The 16,636-nt window shown below is 42.9% G+C and overlaps 1 protein-coding gene across 3 annotated transcripts in view; it reads left to right on the top strand.

The window, feature by feature from the left end:
- The window catches only part of LOC126355886 (tyrosine decarboxylase-like), a 519,636-nt gene that overhangs the window by 303,076 nt on the left and 199,924 nt on the right, over window positions 1–16,636 (top strand). For all 3 annotated transcript variants that reach the window (XM_050006388.1, XM_050006390.1, XM_050006389.1), the window contains one exon: window positions 4,928–5,467. In XM_050006388.1, coding sequence (XP_049862345.1) covers window positions 4,928–5,467 — 540 coding nt within the window. The remainder of the gene's footprint in view (window positions 1–4,927; window positions 5,468–16,636) is intronic.

The following is a 16,636-nucleotide window of genomic DNA, read 5'->3' as shown; positions in this document are numbered from 1 at the left end:
CATAGCCTTCAGCTAAGTCATTTGCTACGACCTAGCAAGGCGCCATATTCAGTTACTATGTCTTCTGAACAGATAATATTGTGACTCATGTACCGTCAAGAGCGATGTTCATCATTAATGAATTAAAGTTAAGTATGAAACTAATTACGTCCGCTTTCTGAATTCTCATTCCTTGTCATGTTCCAGACCTCATGTCAGTATAGTTCTTCCCTCCTCACGCCAGCCTGCGTGAGCTAAAGCGCGTGCATTTCGGCGTCCTCTAGTACCACGGTGTTGGCTCTTCTGCCAGCATAACATTATCTCCATACATGGCGTATATGTTTCTGGCTGTCTCCACTTCTGTCATTCCTGTATTTAATACAAACACAAAAATACGTCGGAAATGTTTCGATTTCTCCACTCGCCACAACATTTTCTAGAGCCCACAGCTTCACTTACTATCTCCAGAAGACAAAATGACACTAAGATAGCAACAGTGAATTACAAATAAAAATGACAATAGATAAATAAAGCCACAGCAACCACAACACAATCATGCAAAACAAAAATGGGCCTAAGATACCAAGGTTGCGATGACGAAGTTATGGATTAAGTTTTGTGATCATAGAGGGAAACGATACCAGAACATTTCAACCGTGAGAAATATATTTTGTGGTTAGAGGGGGAGATGAAGTCAGCATCAGTCAAATGATGATTCAAAGACAACACTTGTGAACGATGATCAAAAAGTGTTGACTCAATGTCCAGGTAGCCAGGCGCAATTTTATTCTCCTGTGTTGTTTCTTCATCCCCTTGTCTCTCACCGTCAAGGTTAATTCACAATCAAATTTTCATACTTCATGCTTGGAATTTTACAAGAATAAAATCATTATAATTTACTTAAAACTTATTGAATTTATTTAATTTTGTAACAAATAATGTACATGTTTAGATACGTTATTGTAAAAATATTGACGTAAGTACTATGTTTATTACTGCACGTGTACAATGGTGATGCAAACAGCGCAGGTGATAGATAAAGGGATGTATGCAGTGAATGGTCTGTACCAAAGAATTATGAACTGGGAAAAAGATAGCTGTACTGAAATAGTGATTCTGGTGCTGAAGCAGAGTAAGATGTTTAGAATGAGAGATCTGTAGTTCGTGTTGTGCCGGTGGAGTCTACGGAATGGAAACCAAAAGAAAAGCTAAAGAACGAGAAGCGGAAAGATACGGAGATAGCAAGGTCGTAGTAAAATTACGGATTTCGCAGTGCAGGATAAGCTTTTTATTAGGTGTAGGAGAGAGGAGTTTTTGGGCTGTAAACTTCGAGAATGGATTTGGAAAGAGGAGAAAAAGGAAGGAAGGAAGGTTAGAGTTTAACGTACCGTAGACAGCACTGTCATTAGAAATGGGATAGGAAAGAATGGCTGAAGGGGGGGGGGGGGGAGGCGGAGGGGTTTAATGAGGTGTTTTACGCCTTGAAGAGGATGTGGGCATGGTTATTAGTGAGTAAGGTTTATTTAAAGTGTTTGATGTGTTACAGAACTCTGTTTACAGATTGTGTGACGTGTTTACCTACTGTATGCAGACGTACGTTGATTGATCGAATTGTAATATAATTTCAGATGTTGTGTATGATTATCAGCATTGCTTTTGGTGGAAAATATGGAATGTCCCAGATTAAATATATTTGCACGCAGATTGTCAGGTGAGGCTACACCAGTTTTTAAGGAAATAAGGAGCTTCTGAATAAAATGGCTTTCAAGGCGTTTTGTCAGTCACCACTTTGATGATCACTGCATGGAACGCATTGTCACGCATGCTGCAGCACAACGATTAAGACACTGAACTGCCATTCGAGAAGAATAGTGTTAAAAACCAAGTGTGGTCTGGGTTGGAGTTGGGTTGTTTTGATGGAGGAGACCAAACAGCAGGTCATCGGTCTCATAGGATTGGATTAGGGAAGGATGGGGAAAGAAGTCAGCCATTCCCCTTTTCAAAGGAACCATCCCGGCATTTGCCTAAAGTGATTTAGGGAAATCACGGAAAACCTAAATCAGGATGACCGGACGCGCGATTGAAACGCCGTCCTCCCGAATGCGAGTCCAGTGTGCTAATTGCGAGATCTGGGTTTTCCGCAGTTTTACGAACTCACTTAAGGTGAACAATAGGACTGTTCCATTAAAAAGTCCACGGCCGAATTGTATTCCCTTGTCCAAATAGAATTTGTCCTATTGCTGCAATGATTTCGGTGTCGAAAAAAAAAACTTAATCTACACCTTCTTTCTTTGACACATCCCTCGTCAGCAAAGTCTGCTTGTACTTCGGTATGTAAAGAAAATTCTTCTACTGACTTAACAGAAACTCCTAAGAAGTTCTGGTCTTATGTTAAAACAGTAAACAGATCTAGGCCATCTGTCCAGACAAAAAATTGTTCAAATGGCTTTGAGCACTATGGGACTCAACTGCTGTGGTCATCAGTACCCTAGAACTTAGACGTACTTAAACCTAACTAACCTAAAGACATCACACACATCCATGCCCGAGGCAGGATTCGAACCTGCGACCGTAGCAGCAGCGCGGCTCCGGACTGGAGCGTCTAGAACCGCACGGTCACCGCGGCCGGCTCTGTCCAGACACTCCGTGACCATAGTGACATTGAAACGGAGGACGATTCAGAAAACACCGAAATACAAGACGTATTTTTCCAAAACTATTTCACAGAACCGATAGCACTTTGACGCCTCCTTTAAATCAACGCATGAACGACAGAATGGCTGATATCAGAATAAGTGACCGTTGGATAGCAAAGCAACTGAAATCGATTAATAGCGAGAAGGCCACTGGTACTGATGGGATATCAATACGATTCTACATAGGGTATACGAAAGAACTTGCCCCTCCTCTACACAAAAGTACCCACCATCACACACCGCAAGGTGGCTTGGATGTAGATGTAGATGCATTTGCCTTTGTCTAGAATTGTAAAACTACGGAAGTCTACTGTTAAGTATCGTAAGGAAGCGTAGACTATGGTAGCTTTCCTAGTGGCTTTGGTCTGTTGAGATCGTAATTACGTTGCCAGTACGTTACGCGTGTTGCATAACTATCGGGAGTTAACTCATTACTAACGCTTTTTTTTTTTTTTCGTACGCAGTCAGTGCTAAATTCCAGTAGACACTGGAAGCGGTGAACCAAGTAGAAACTCCGTCGGATATACAAAGCACCGCGTAACATTTCTGTCTTACATAACTATCATCCTGTCTGTTACTTGGAGATAAACAGCATTTACAGCAAAATCAAAATTGTCAGGTTTTATTCGAAAATTGTCTGTTTATAATGTCAAATAAGTGGATGTTGCACTAAAAATAAATACAGATTTATTATATAGTGCTATAAAACACAGTTACTTCAAAAAAGAGAGAAAAAAATTACAGAAACATATCAAACATCAGAATGAGGTTTTCACTCTGCAGCGGAGTGTGCGCTCATATGAAACTTCCTGGCAGATTAAAACTATGTGCCGGACCGAGACTCGAACTCGAGACCTTGGCCTTTCGCGGGCAAGTGCTCTACCTTTCTGTCAGGAGTGCTAGTTGTGCAAGGTTCGCAGTAGAGATTCTGTAAGGTTTGGAAGGCAGGAGACGAGGTACTGGCAGAAGTAAAGCTGTGAGGACAGGGCGTGAGTCGTGCTTGGGTAGCTCAGTTGGTAGAGCACTTGCCCACGAAAGGCAAAGGTCCCGAGTTCGAGTTTCGGTCCGGCACACAGTTTTAATCTTCCAGGAAGTTTCATATCAAATATCACTTTAATAGTTCGTTGAGCTGATATAAAACACGTTTCTGTTATCGCCAAACAGCTTTCGAACTTACCAGTTATAAATGGAAACTCTTGCCTTTGACCATGATGAAGAATTTGCTATTGTGTACATAGCCACAACAATAATCATCTAAATTTTTCTATGTTTGTGCATGTGAACTGCACTTGGATCAAAAGTAATTGTTTTGATTATTTAAAATAGCAGAATGTACAGCAGCTTCTAATTTTTTTTACATATGAAATGCATATCATATTTTGTAAGGATCTAAAATATACAATGGACTGAAACTAAATTAATGTACGGTTCTAATTATGGGAAAAACAAACAGACAAAAACAAAGCGAAGTTGTCTATTCCCAGTTTCTCTCTCCCACATTGACTTATGTTTCTTTCCCTACTAGTGCTACCAACAGTACCAGTAATCCTACCATTTACTTCATCGTTTATGTAGTATACCAAAGCTTCCGAATCATCGCATCGATGAAAAGCAGCTTGAAATATACTCACTACTTTTATATACTTGAATTTAGCATATTTCGTGACAGCACTCACTTTTCCGTGGATGTTTATAAGATGATATTTGAGTTTTTTTGCGTTAGCTTCAGTCGTCTAGTGGATGTATGATTCCGTAATGCTGTTTCGTCCGCTGCGGAAATGTCCTGGGTCAATGCATTTGCCTCATTTTTGGTGCTTCAAATACCATTTTTCCCTTTTTGATGTTTATATAAAATAGTAGTAGAATAACTCATTTTTGCTGGTCACTTGCAAATTATTACAACGGGGACCTGTACGTTGTTCCACCGTCACACACCGTGAGTTCACTGCCGACTGACTACGGCCAAAGGCGACTCCAACGTCAAAGACATTTCACACAACACACAAGCTTCCACTTGTAACCAGTCTCTTTGGTATTATTCGTCACATCTACTAATATTAGTCAATATGCTCTCACTCTCGAACATATAAGCAAATTACAATTCACAAAAAAAATCTTGAAAAAAATATAAGAAAACATTTACAACCTCCCTCATCGGATTTGGTACCGACAAATCCGGTAGAAAATAACACATCTCCCAGATCCATGACAAACTCTACCTGTGACGCGTTTGAGCGGGTCGGTGTGCACAGGCGATGGAGGAGGACGAGGCGCTGGGCCACATCCCGTTCTTCGTGTCGACGACGCTGGGCACGACGTCGTGCTGCTCGTTCGACGACCTGCAGGAGATCGGCCCGGTGTGCCGCAGCTTCCCGTGCGTGTGGCTGCACGTGGACGGAGCCTACGCCGGCAACGCCTTCATCTGCCCCGAGCTGAAGCCGCTGCTGCGCGGCATCGAGTACGCCGACTCGTTCAACACCAACCCCAACAAGTGGCTGCTCGTCAACTTCGACTGCTCGACCATGTGGGTGCGCGACCGCATCCGGCTGACGTCGGCGCTCGTGGTGGACCCGCTGTACCTGCAGCACGGCTACTCGGACGCCACCATCGACTACCGCCACTGGGGCGTGCCGCTGTCGCGCCGCTTCCGCTCGCTCAAGCTGTGGTTCGTGCTGCGCTCGTACGGCATCAGCGGCCTGCAGGCCTACATCAGGCACCACATCGAGCTCGCCAAGGCGTTCGAGGCGCTCGTGCGCAAGGACTCGCGCTTCGAGGTCTGCAACGAGGTCAAGGTCAGTGCCCAGGTTCCCGCAGGATTAGTACACGCTCTGTTTCACGAAGTGTAAGTACTAAACATTGTACGAGGTGGTACTATTACGGGCTCATTTGAGTAAAACAGTCCACATACTCTGAGGTGACAAAATATCGTGACGGATCTCCCTTTGTCCAGCGGAGTGCACAACTCGACATCGCATGGACTCAACAAGTCGTTCGAAGTGCCCTGCAGCAGTATTGAGCCATGTTGCCTCTATAGCCATCCATGACTGCTAAAATTGCTGCTGGATTTTCTGCACGAACTGACATCTAGATTACGTTCCATATATGTTCGATGAGTGGCCAGATCATTAGCTCGAATTGTGAAGAATGTTCTTCAAACCGATCGTCAATAGTTGAGGCCCACTGAGATGGCGCATTGTCGTCCATAAAAATTCTACTTTTTTTTGGGAACACGAAATCCATGAATGGCTGAAAATGGTCTCCAAGTAGTCCAACTTAACCATTTCCAATCAATCATAGGTACAGTTGGACCAGAGGAACCAGTCCATCCCAAGTAAACACAGTCCAGGACATTATGGAGCGACCACCAGATTGCACAGTGCCTTGTTGACAGCTTGGGTCCGCCGGCTGGCGTGACCGAGCAGTTCTAGGTGCTTCAGTCTGGAACCGCGCGACCCCTACGATGTCAGGCTCGAATCCTACCTCCGTCACGGATGTGTATGATGTCCTTACGCTAGTTAGGTTTAAGTAGTTCTAAGTTCTAGGGGAATGATGATCTCGGAAGTTAAGTCCCATGGTGCTCAGAGCCATTTGAACCATCTGAACAGCTTGGGTCTATGGCTTTGACAGGCCAGCGCCACACAAGACCCTTACCATCAGCTCTTACCAACTGAGGCTGGGACTCACATGACCTCGTCACGTTGTCCAACTGATTTGGTCACGAGCCCAGGAGAGGCGCTCCTGGCGATTTCGTGCTGTTAGCAAAGGCACTCAATCCGGTCGTTTGCTGCCATAGCCCATTAACGCCAAATTTCTCCGCACTGTCCTAACACAACGCTCGTCGTACGTCCCACATTGATTTCTGCGGTTATTTTACGCAGTGTTGCTTGGCTGTTAGCACTGACAACTCTACGCAAACGCCGCTGCCGTCTCCCATTAAGTGAAGTCCGTCGGTCACAGCGTTGTACGCGGTGATAGTTAATGCCTGAAGTTTGGTACTATCAGCACCCTCTTGGCATCTGGATGTCGAAACACTGAATTCCCCAATGATTTCCGAAATTGAATGTCCCATGCACCTAGCTCTAACAACTATTCCGGCTTCAAAGACTGTTAATTCCCGTCGTGCGACCATTATCATGTTTAAAACCGTTTCACATGAATTACCTGAGTACAAATGATAGCTTCGCCAATACACTGTCCTTTTGTACCATGTGTAAGCGATAATACTGCCATTGGTGTGTGTGCATATCGTTATCCCCTGACTTTTGTCAGCTCGTTGTAGAATGTATCCGATTTTTATTGATTACAGAGATACCGCTGTTAGAACGTAATCCAAACAAACCATCTCAGAGGGTGCTAAACAGATGGCAGATGATTTAGATGCGACGGTCAATCAAACAGAAATTCACAATTTTTTTATTGAACATTCTATTTATTTTACATACCTTCGATACTTTTACAACTTGTTGACATTCTTGAGAGACAACGTGTCATTTTTTCCACTTAATCTCTGTCCCTTTCGATTGCCTTACACCACCGTGGAACTAAGACCTGTGTTGCTGGTCGGTAGAAGTCAAAACCAGACGTTTGAGCCTCTGTTTAACAGCCTGAAAAGTTGTTCTAACTTAATAAGTTGTGTCCTTCGTAACGTATCTAATGCATCATTGGAACTGTTAATTTTTTCAGGGAGGTCAAAATTTGCAACTGTTGCGCCTCTTTATAACAAAGGTAACAAGAAAAACATTAAAAAATGATCTTCTAATTTCCTAACTAATATATTTTTCCAAAATAATCGAAAAAATTATGTGCTGAAAACAAGTTGCAAACTGAAGTAGAAAAGATTTAGTAGCATAACACAGGTCATACTGCGGAAGAGTTACTCAACAGAGGATGCTGTTTGCACATTTACCTACGAAATATTATTAACCTTAAATAATAAAACGTAGCCAGTTAGTATTTCTTTTATCTTCCCAAGGCTTTTGATTGTGTAGTGCATGTTACATTCTTAGGAAAACTTAAGTTTTTGGAAGTGACGGCTTTACACACAGTTGGTTTGAATCATACTTAACAAACAGAAGCAAAAGGTTTTACTGAATAATTCAGACAGGGTGGAATGGATAGAAAATTTTAGTGACTGGGAAGACATGACAAATGCAGTCCAACGCGTGCAATTTTGGCTTCACTCCTGTTCACTTATGTATATGAGAATGACCTTCCATTTAACATTCAGCAAGCAGAATTGGTACTTTTTTCAGACGATACTAGTGTCACAGTAAATCCCATTAGAAAGAAAGCAGTAGAAGAGATTGTTAATGAAGTTTTACAAAGAATTATTGAGTGGTTCTCTGGAAATGGTATCTCCCTATTTGTTGAGAAAACACACTATATTCAGTTTTGTACGACAGATATTCAATAACTGATGTAGCACGTGAGATGGAGTCAGCATATGGGGTAGAATGCTTCAGATTTCTGTGTATGCTTACTGGTGAAATCTTTGAATTGGAAGAAGCATAATTTTGAGTTTCTCAAACAATTAAGTTCAGCTTCTGTTGCTTTCTGTATGATTGGAAACAAACAAATCAATCTTCTGACTCACTGTGCACATCCCTACTCAGTAATGTCTTAGAGAATAATTTTCTGGATTAAGTCATCAGTTAGGAAGAAAGTAGTGATTGCGCGAAAGGGAGCAGTAAGAATAATTCTTGTTCACGTACTGTCGTCACGTAGGTCCTCTTGAAGGAGTTGGGCTTGTAACTGCATCACATTCCATATATTCGCTAATGAAATTCGTCATAAATAAGCCTCACAAAATGAGGGAAGTAGTGATATCAATACCTACGATACCAGTAGAAAAATTACCCTTTATTAAAACTGACATTGGCCCGGAAAGGCGTTAAGTATGTATTAAAGCTGTCATTGGCCCAGAAAGGCGTTAAGTATGCAGGGACCAAACTTTTTCGTCATTTATCCAAAGCCATAAAATCTCTGGCAGGTAGGAAAACTAGTTTTAAACAAAACCTAAAATCATTTCTACTGGACCAATTTCATGGACGAATTTTTGTTTTAAAATTGGCAGCTTGAAAAAAAGACTTGTTCTGAGTGTACTGCCATGAGAATGACTAAAAAATAATGTTTTCATTAATATTAACACTAATCGTATATCATCTCTACCTTTTAACTGACTCGTTTCGTTGCTAAAGCAATCGTTCAAATGATCTATTTAACATGGAACATGGAACTAACTAGCTAAATAGCCTTCACATCGAAGTCATAATCGTCAAATCTCATTTCGCGAAGGAGTTTCTTCAATTTACCGAGGAGATGAACATTGCCGTTGGTGGGGAGGCTTGTGTGCCTCAACGATACAGATAGCCGTACCGTAGGTGCAACCGCAACGGAGGGGTATCTGTTGAGAGGCCAGACAAACGTCTGGTTCCTGAAGAGAGGCAGCAGCCTTTTCAGCAGTTGCAGGGGCAACAGTCTGGATGATTGACTGATCTAGCCTCGTAACATTAACCAAAACGGCTTTGCTGTGCTGGTACTGCGAACAACTGAAAGCAAAGGGAAACTACAGCCGTAATTTTTCCCGAGGGCATGCAGCTTTACTGTATGGTTAAATGATGATGGCGTCCTCTTGGGTTAAATATTCCGGAGGTAAAATAGTCCCCCATTCGGATCTCCGGGCGGGGACTACTCAGGAGGACGTCGTTATCAGGAGAAAGAAAACCGGCATTCCACGGATCGGAGCGTGGAATGTCAGATCCCTTAATCGGGCAGGTAGGTTAGAAAATTTAAAAAGGGAAATGAATAGGTTAAAATTAGATATAGTGGGAATTAGTGAAGTTCGGTGGAAGGAGGAACAAGACTTCTGGTCAGGTGAATAGAGGGTTATAAATTCAAAATCAATAGGGGTAATGCAGGAGTAGGTTTAATAATGAATAAAAAAATAGAAGTGCGAGTAAGCTACTACAAACAGTATAGTGAACGTATTATAGTGGCCAAGATAGACACGAAGCCCATGCCTACTACAGTAGTACAAGTTTGTATGCCAACTAGCTCTGCACATGACGAAAAAATTGAAGAAATATATGATGAGGTAAAAGAAATTATTCAGGTAGTGAAGGGAGACGAAAATTTAATAGTCATGGGTGACTGGAATTCGACAGCAGGAAAAGGGAGAGAAGGAAACATAGTAGGTGAATATGGATTGGGGATAAGAAATAAAAGCGGAAGCCGTCTGGTAGAATTTTGCACAGAGCATAACTTAATCATAGCTAACACTTGGTTCAAGAATCATAAAAGACGGTTGTACACATGGAAGAATCCTGGAGATACTAAAAGGTATCAGATAGATTATATAATGGTAAGACAGAGATTTAGGAACCAGGTTTTAAATTGTAGGACATTTCCAGGGACAGATGTGGACTCTGACCACAATCTATTGGTTATGAACTGTTGACTAAAACTGAAGAAACTGCAACAACATGGGAATTTAAGGAGATGGGACCTAGATAAACTGAAAGAACCAGAGATTGTACAGAGTTTCAAGGAAAGCGTAAGGGAACAATTGACAGGAATGGGGGAAAATCAAAATGGTTCAAATGGGTCTGAGCACTATGGGACTCAACTGCTGTGGTCATCAGTCCCCTAGAACTTACAACTACTTAAACCTAACTAACCTAAGGACATCATACACATCCATGCCCGAGGCAGGATTCGAACCTGCGACCGCAGCAGTCGCACGGTTCCGGACTGCGCGCATAGAACCGCGAGACCACTGCGGCCGGCAGGAATGGGGGAAAGAAATACAGTAGAAGACGAATGGGTAGCTCTGAGGGATGAAGTAATGAAGGCAGCAGAGGATCAAGTAGGTAAAAAGACGAGGGCTAGTAGAAATCCTTGGGTAACAGAAGAAATATTGAGTTTAATTGATGAAAGAAGAAAATATAAAAATGCAGTAAATGAAGCAGGCAAAAACGAATACAAACGTCTCAAAAATGAGATCGACACGAAGTGCAAAATGGCTAAGCAGGGATGGCTAGAGGACAAATGTAAGGATGTAGAAGCTTGCCTCACTCGGGGTAAGATAGATACAGCCTACAGGAAAATTAGAGAGATCTTTGAAGAAAAGAGAGCCACTTGTATGAATATCATGAGTTCAGATGGAAACCCAGTTCTAAGCAAAGAAGAGAAAGCAGAAAGGTGGAAGGAAAATATAGAGGGTCTATACAAGGGCGATGAGGACAATATTATGGAAATGGAAGAGGATGTAGATGAAGATGAAATGGGAGATGCGATACTGCGTGAAGAGTTTGACAGAGCACTGAAAGACCTAAGTCGAAACAAGGCCCCGGGAGTAGACAACATTCCATTAGAGCTACTGACGGCCATGGGAGAACCAGTCCTGACAAAACTCTACCATCTGGTGAGCAAGATGTATGAGACAGGCGAAATACCCTCAGACTTCAAGAAGAATATAATAATTCGAATCCCAAATAAAGCAGGTGTGAACAGATGTGAAAATTACCTAACTATCAGATAATAAGTCACAGTTGCAAAATACTAATGCGAATTCTTTACAAGCGAATGGAAAAACTAGTACAAGCCGCCCTCGGGGAAGATTAGTTTGGATTCTGTAGAAATGTTGGAACACGTGAGTCAATATTGACCCTACGACTCATCTTAGAAGCTAAATTAAGGAAGGGCAAACCTACGTTTCTAGCATTTGTAGACTTAGAGAAAGCTTTTGACAATGTTGACTGGAATACTCTCTTTCAAATTCTAAAGGTGGCAGGGGTAAAATACAGGGAGCGAAAGGCTATTTACAATTTGTACAGAAACCAAATGGCAGTTATAAGAGTCGAGGGACATGAAAGGGGGAGCAGTGGTTGGGAAGGGAGTGAGACAGGGCTGTAGTCTCTCCCCGATGTTATTCAACCTGTATATTGCGCAGGCAGTAAAGGAAACAAAAGAAAAATTCGGAGTAGGTATTAAAATACAGGGAGAAGAAATAAAAACTTTGAGGTTCGCCGATGACATTGTAATTCTATCAGAAACAGCAAAGGACCTGGAAGAGCAGTTGAACGGAATGGACAGTGTCTTGAAAGGAGGATATAAGATGAACATCAACAAAAGCAAAACGAGGATAATGGAATTTGGTCGAATTAAGTTGGGTGATACTGAGGGAATTAGATTAGGAAATGAGACACTTAAAGTACGAGGGTCTGTCAAAAAGTAATGCCTCCCATTTTTTTTCTACTTAAAAAAATTAAGTTAAGTGAAAAATTTGAATTTGGCGTCATTCCTCAAACCTTCTTCTGCAATCCACTGCAGTAGTAACTTTCTGTGTCAACAGGTGGCAGCACAGCAGAAGTTTGTAAGATGGCCGACATCGATGTTCGTTTGAGACAGCGTTGTGTGATTGAATTCTTGAATGCAGAAGGTGAAACGCCCATACGCATTCATGAAAGACTGAAGAAGGTGTATGGTGTTGTGACAGTGGATGTCAGCACTGTTAGACGATGGGTTCGTCGTTGTAAGGAAGCTGAAGGGCAAACACCGTTGACTGACGAAAAGCGGAGCGGCAGGCTGGTGAGTGCAGTGACTCCACACAACATTCAGCAAGTTGATGACATCATTCGTGGTGACCGTCGGGTGACTGCAGATGAAGTGTGTCGCATTATTTCTCTTAGTAAAGGCAGTGTGATCACGATTATTAAACAATTGGGGTACTCAAAAGTTTGTGCACGGTGGGTTCCAAGAATGTTAACCGATCAGAATAAAGAGGCAAGGAAAACAATAGCCTCCCAACACTTGCAGCGCTTCCGTTTGGAGGGAGATGAGTTTCTGAAAAAAATTGTGACCGGGGACGAAACATGGGTGCATTTTTTTGAACCCGAATCAAAGAGGCAGTCAATGGAGTGGCGTCACACAAGCTCGCCGAGGAAGAAAAAATTCAAAACTGTGCGATCGGCAGGGAAAGTTATGGCAACAGTTTTCTCGGATACAGAGGGTGTGATTCTGGTTGATTTTTTGGAGCAGGGATGCACAATAAATTCTCTTCAATACGTCACAACCCTCAAAAAACTTAAAGCACGTCTTCAGCGAGTTCGCCCAACAAAATCAATGGCAGATGTTCTTCTTTTGCATGACAATGCAAGACCACACACCAGTCGTCACACCTCTGACGAGATTGTCAAAATTGGATGGGAAGTTTTGCCTCATCCCCCATACAGCCCTGACCTGGCACCATCAGACTTCCATCTGTTCGGGCCACTAAAAGAAGCTCATCATGGGATTCATTTTGAAGATGAGGAGGCCGTCAAAACATCCGTGCGTCAATGGCTTAGGAAGCAGAGCTGTGATTTTTACCGTGCTGGGATACATGCCCTTGTTCAAAGATGGACCAAAACTGTAGAGATGGGCGGAGGTTACATTGAAAAATGACAAAATGATCCTCAATGTTGTGGTTTTCAACCTATGTAATTGCATTTAAATTTCCTGACAATTAAACGTAGAAAAAAAATAGGAGGCATTACTTTTTGACTGACCCTCGTAGTAAAGGAGTTTTGCTATTTGGGGAGCAAAATAACTGATGATGGGCGAAGTAGAGAGGATATAAAATGTAGACTGGCAGTGGCAAGGAAAGCGTTTCTGAAGAAGAGAAATTTATTAACATCGAGTATAGATTTAAGTGTCAGGAAGTCGTTTCTGAAAGTATTTGTATGGAGTGTAGCCATGTATTGAAGTGAAATATCAACAATGAATAGTTTGGACAAGAAGAGAATAGAAGCTTTTGAAATGTGCTGCTACAGAAGAATGTTGAAGATCAGGTGGGTGAAATCACGTAACTAATGAGGAGGTATTGAATAGGATTGGGGAGAAGAGAAGTTTATGGCGCAACTTCACTAGAAGAAGGGATCGGTTGGTAGGACATGTTTTGAGGCATCAAGGGATCACAAATTTAGCATTGGAGGGCAGTGTGTAGGGTAAAAATCGTAGAGGGAGACCAAGAGATGAATACACTAAGCAGATTCAGAAGGATGTAGGTTGCAGTAGGTACGGGGAGATGAAAGAGCTTGCACAGGATAGATTAGCGTGGAGAGCTGCATCAAACCAGTGTCAGGACTGAAGACCACAACAACAACAACATGGTAATCACACAGTGCTGTATCAGAGTCGTAGGGTGCGGGTGTCGGTTTTGTCCACGAAAACTTTGTGGTCTCAGTGGTGATTTTCTCACTGACGTGTCGCCAGACGTTATCATGCAACAACAAATCATGGCGTTTTTTCCGATGTTATCGAATGCGACACTTTCAGGAATGAAGCTTTTTTTTAAGGCTAACTACATACGCATCATAATCGGTAGTGCTTTCACGTAGCACGACGTCCATAAGGAACAGTCCTTCAGAATAAAAAACGACACTAGCCAAAATATTTAATGCAGAAGTCGCAGTTTTCAATTCGTTCTTCTTAAGCAAGTTTGCATGATGCCATTTCATCCATTGCCATGTCGTCTCTGCTTTAAAATGATGGAACCAGGTTTCATTTCCCGTCAAATTTCTTGCTCAAAAATGGTTCAAATGGCTCTGAGCACTATGGGATTCAACTGCTGTGGTCATCAGTCCCCTAGAACTTAGAACTACTTAAACCTAACTAACCTAAGGACATCACACACATCCATGCCCGAGGCAGGATTCGAACCTGCGACCGTGGCAGTCTCACGGTTCCGGACTGCGCGCCTAGAACCGCGAGACCACCGCGGCCGGCAAATTTCTTGCAGGGAAGCCATCTCCGGAACTGTCGTAGTGTTCCAAAAGTTCACTGCACAATTATTTCCAATTCCTTTGAGGATAACTGTCAACATGCTCGGAATCCACGTGGTGAAAACCTTTTTTAACTTAAATTTCTTCAATATTCTGCACATACTCGCCTCTTCTACTTTCATTCGGATTGACAGTTCATTCACTGTTATGCGTTTGTCAGCCAAAAGCAGGATGTGAACATGCTGCACATTGTTAGAAGCCTGTAGAGTGGTCGGCCGCAGTGGCCGAGCAGTTCTAGGTGCTTCAGTCCGGAACCGCGCGACTACTACAGTCGCAGGTTCGAATCCTGCCTTGAGCATGGATGTGTGTGATGTCCTTAGGTTAGTTAGGTTTACGTAGTTCTAAGTTCTAGGGGACTGATGACCTCAGTCCCATAGTGCTCAGAGCCATTTGAACCTGTGCAGTGCTCGGTCTGCTACTGCGCGGGAGGACTCGAGTACTAAAAAGCCCACTTTCCCGCAGATAAACTGCTTGCCCAACGGCTAACTGTACCTCCCATCAACGCCTTCTTCAGTCTCGTGTGAATATTTCCCATTGTCTCGTTTTCACAACACCGACCTCTGTTTTTATGTATATACAGGGTGTTTCAGAAATGACCGGTGTATTTGAAGCGGCAATAAAAACTAAACGAGCAGCGATAGAAATACACCGTTTGTTGCAATATGCTTGGGACAACAGTACATTTTCAGGCGGACAAACTTTCGAAATTACAGTAGTTACAATTTTCAACAACAGATGGCGCTGCTAGTGATGTGAAAGATATAGAAGACAACACAGTCTGTGGGTGCGCCATTCTGTTCACAACGTGCAAGTGTGCTGTAAACAACATGGTTTATTTCTTAGAACAGAGGATTTTTCTGGTGTTGGAATTCCACCGCCTAGAACACAGTGTTGTTGCCACAAGACAAAGTTTTCAACGGAGGTTTAATGTAACCAAAGGACCGAAAAACGATACAATAAAGGATCTGTTTGAAAAATTTCAACGGGCTGGGAACGTGACGGGTGAACGTGCTGGAATGGTAGGGCGACCGTGTACGGCAACCACAGAGGGCAACGCACAGCTAGTGCAGGAGGTGATCCAACAGCGGCCTCGGGTTTCCGTTCGCCGTGTTGCAGCTGCGGTCCAAATGACGCCAACGTCCACGTATCGTCTCATGCGCCAGAGTTTACACCTCTAGCCATACAAAATTCAAACGCGGCAACCCCTCAGCGCCGCTACCATTGCTGCACGAGAGACATTCGCTAACGATATAGTGCACAGGATTGATGACGGCGATATGCATGTGGGCAGCATTTGGTTTACTGACGAAGCTTATTTTTACCTGGACGGCTTCGTCAATAAACAGAACTGGCGCATATGGGGAACCGAAAAGCCCCATGTTGCAGTCCCATCGTCCCTGCATCCTCAAAAAGTACTGGTCTGGGCCGCTATTTCTTCCAAAGGAATCATTGGCCCATTTTTCAGATCTGAAACGATTACTGCATCATGCTATCCGGACATTCTTCGTGAATTTGTGGCGGTACAAACTGCCTTAGACGACACTGCGAACACCTCGTGCTTTATGCAAGATGGTGCCCGGTCACATCGCACGGGCGACGTCTTTAGTTTCCTGAATGAATATTTCGATGATCGTGTCATTGCTTTGGGCTATCCGAAACATAAAGGAGGCGGCGTGGATTGGCCTCCCTATTCGCCAGACATGAACCCCTGTGACTTCTTTCTGTGGGAACACTTGAAAGACCAGGTGTACCGCCAGAAATCGAGAAACAATTGAACAGCTGAAGCAGTACATCTCATCTGCATGTGAAGTCATTCCGCCAGACACGTTGTCAAAGGTTTCGGGTAATTTCATTCAGAGACTACGCCATATTATTGCTACGCATGGTGGATATGTGGAAAATATCGTACTATAGAGTTTCCCAGACCGCAGCGCCATCTGTTGTTGACAATTGTAACTACAGTAATTTCGAAAGTTTGTCTGTCTGAAAATGTACTGTTATCCCAAGCATATTGCAACAAACGGTGTATTTCTATCGCTGCTCGTTTAGTTTGTATTGCCGTTTCAAATATACCGGTCATTTTTGAAACACCCTGTAGATGATAGCGGAGCGTGAAAATTTGTACCAAGGCTGGAAATC

Source organism: Schistocerca gregaria, chromosome 3 (genome assembly GCF_023897955.1).
Source record: "Schistocerca gregaria isolate iqSchGreg1 chromosome 3, iqSchGreg1.2, whole genome shotgun sequence".
Taxonomy (NCBI): domain Eukaryota; kingdom Metazoa; phylum Arthropoda; class Insecta; order Orthoptera; family Acrididae; genus Schistocerca; species Schistocerca gregaria.
The sequence above is the reverse complement of the archived record's forward strand: the minus strand, read 5'-3'. Positions and strand labels throughout refer to the sequence as shown.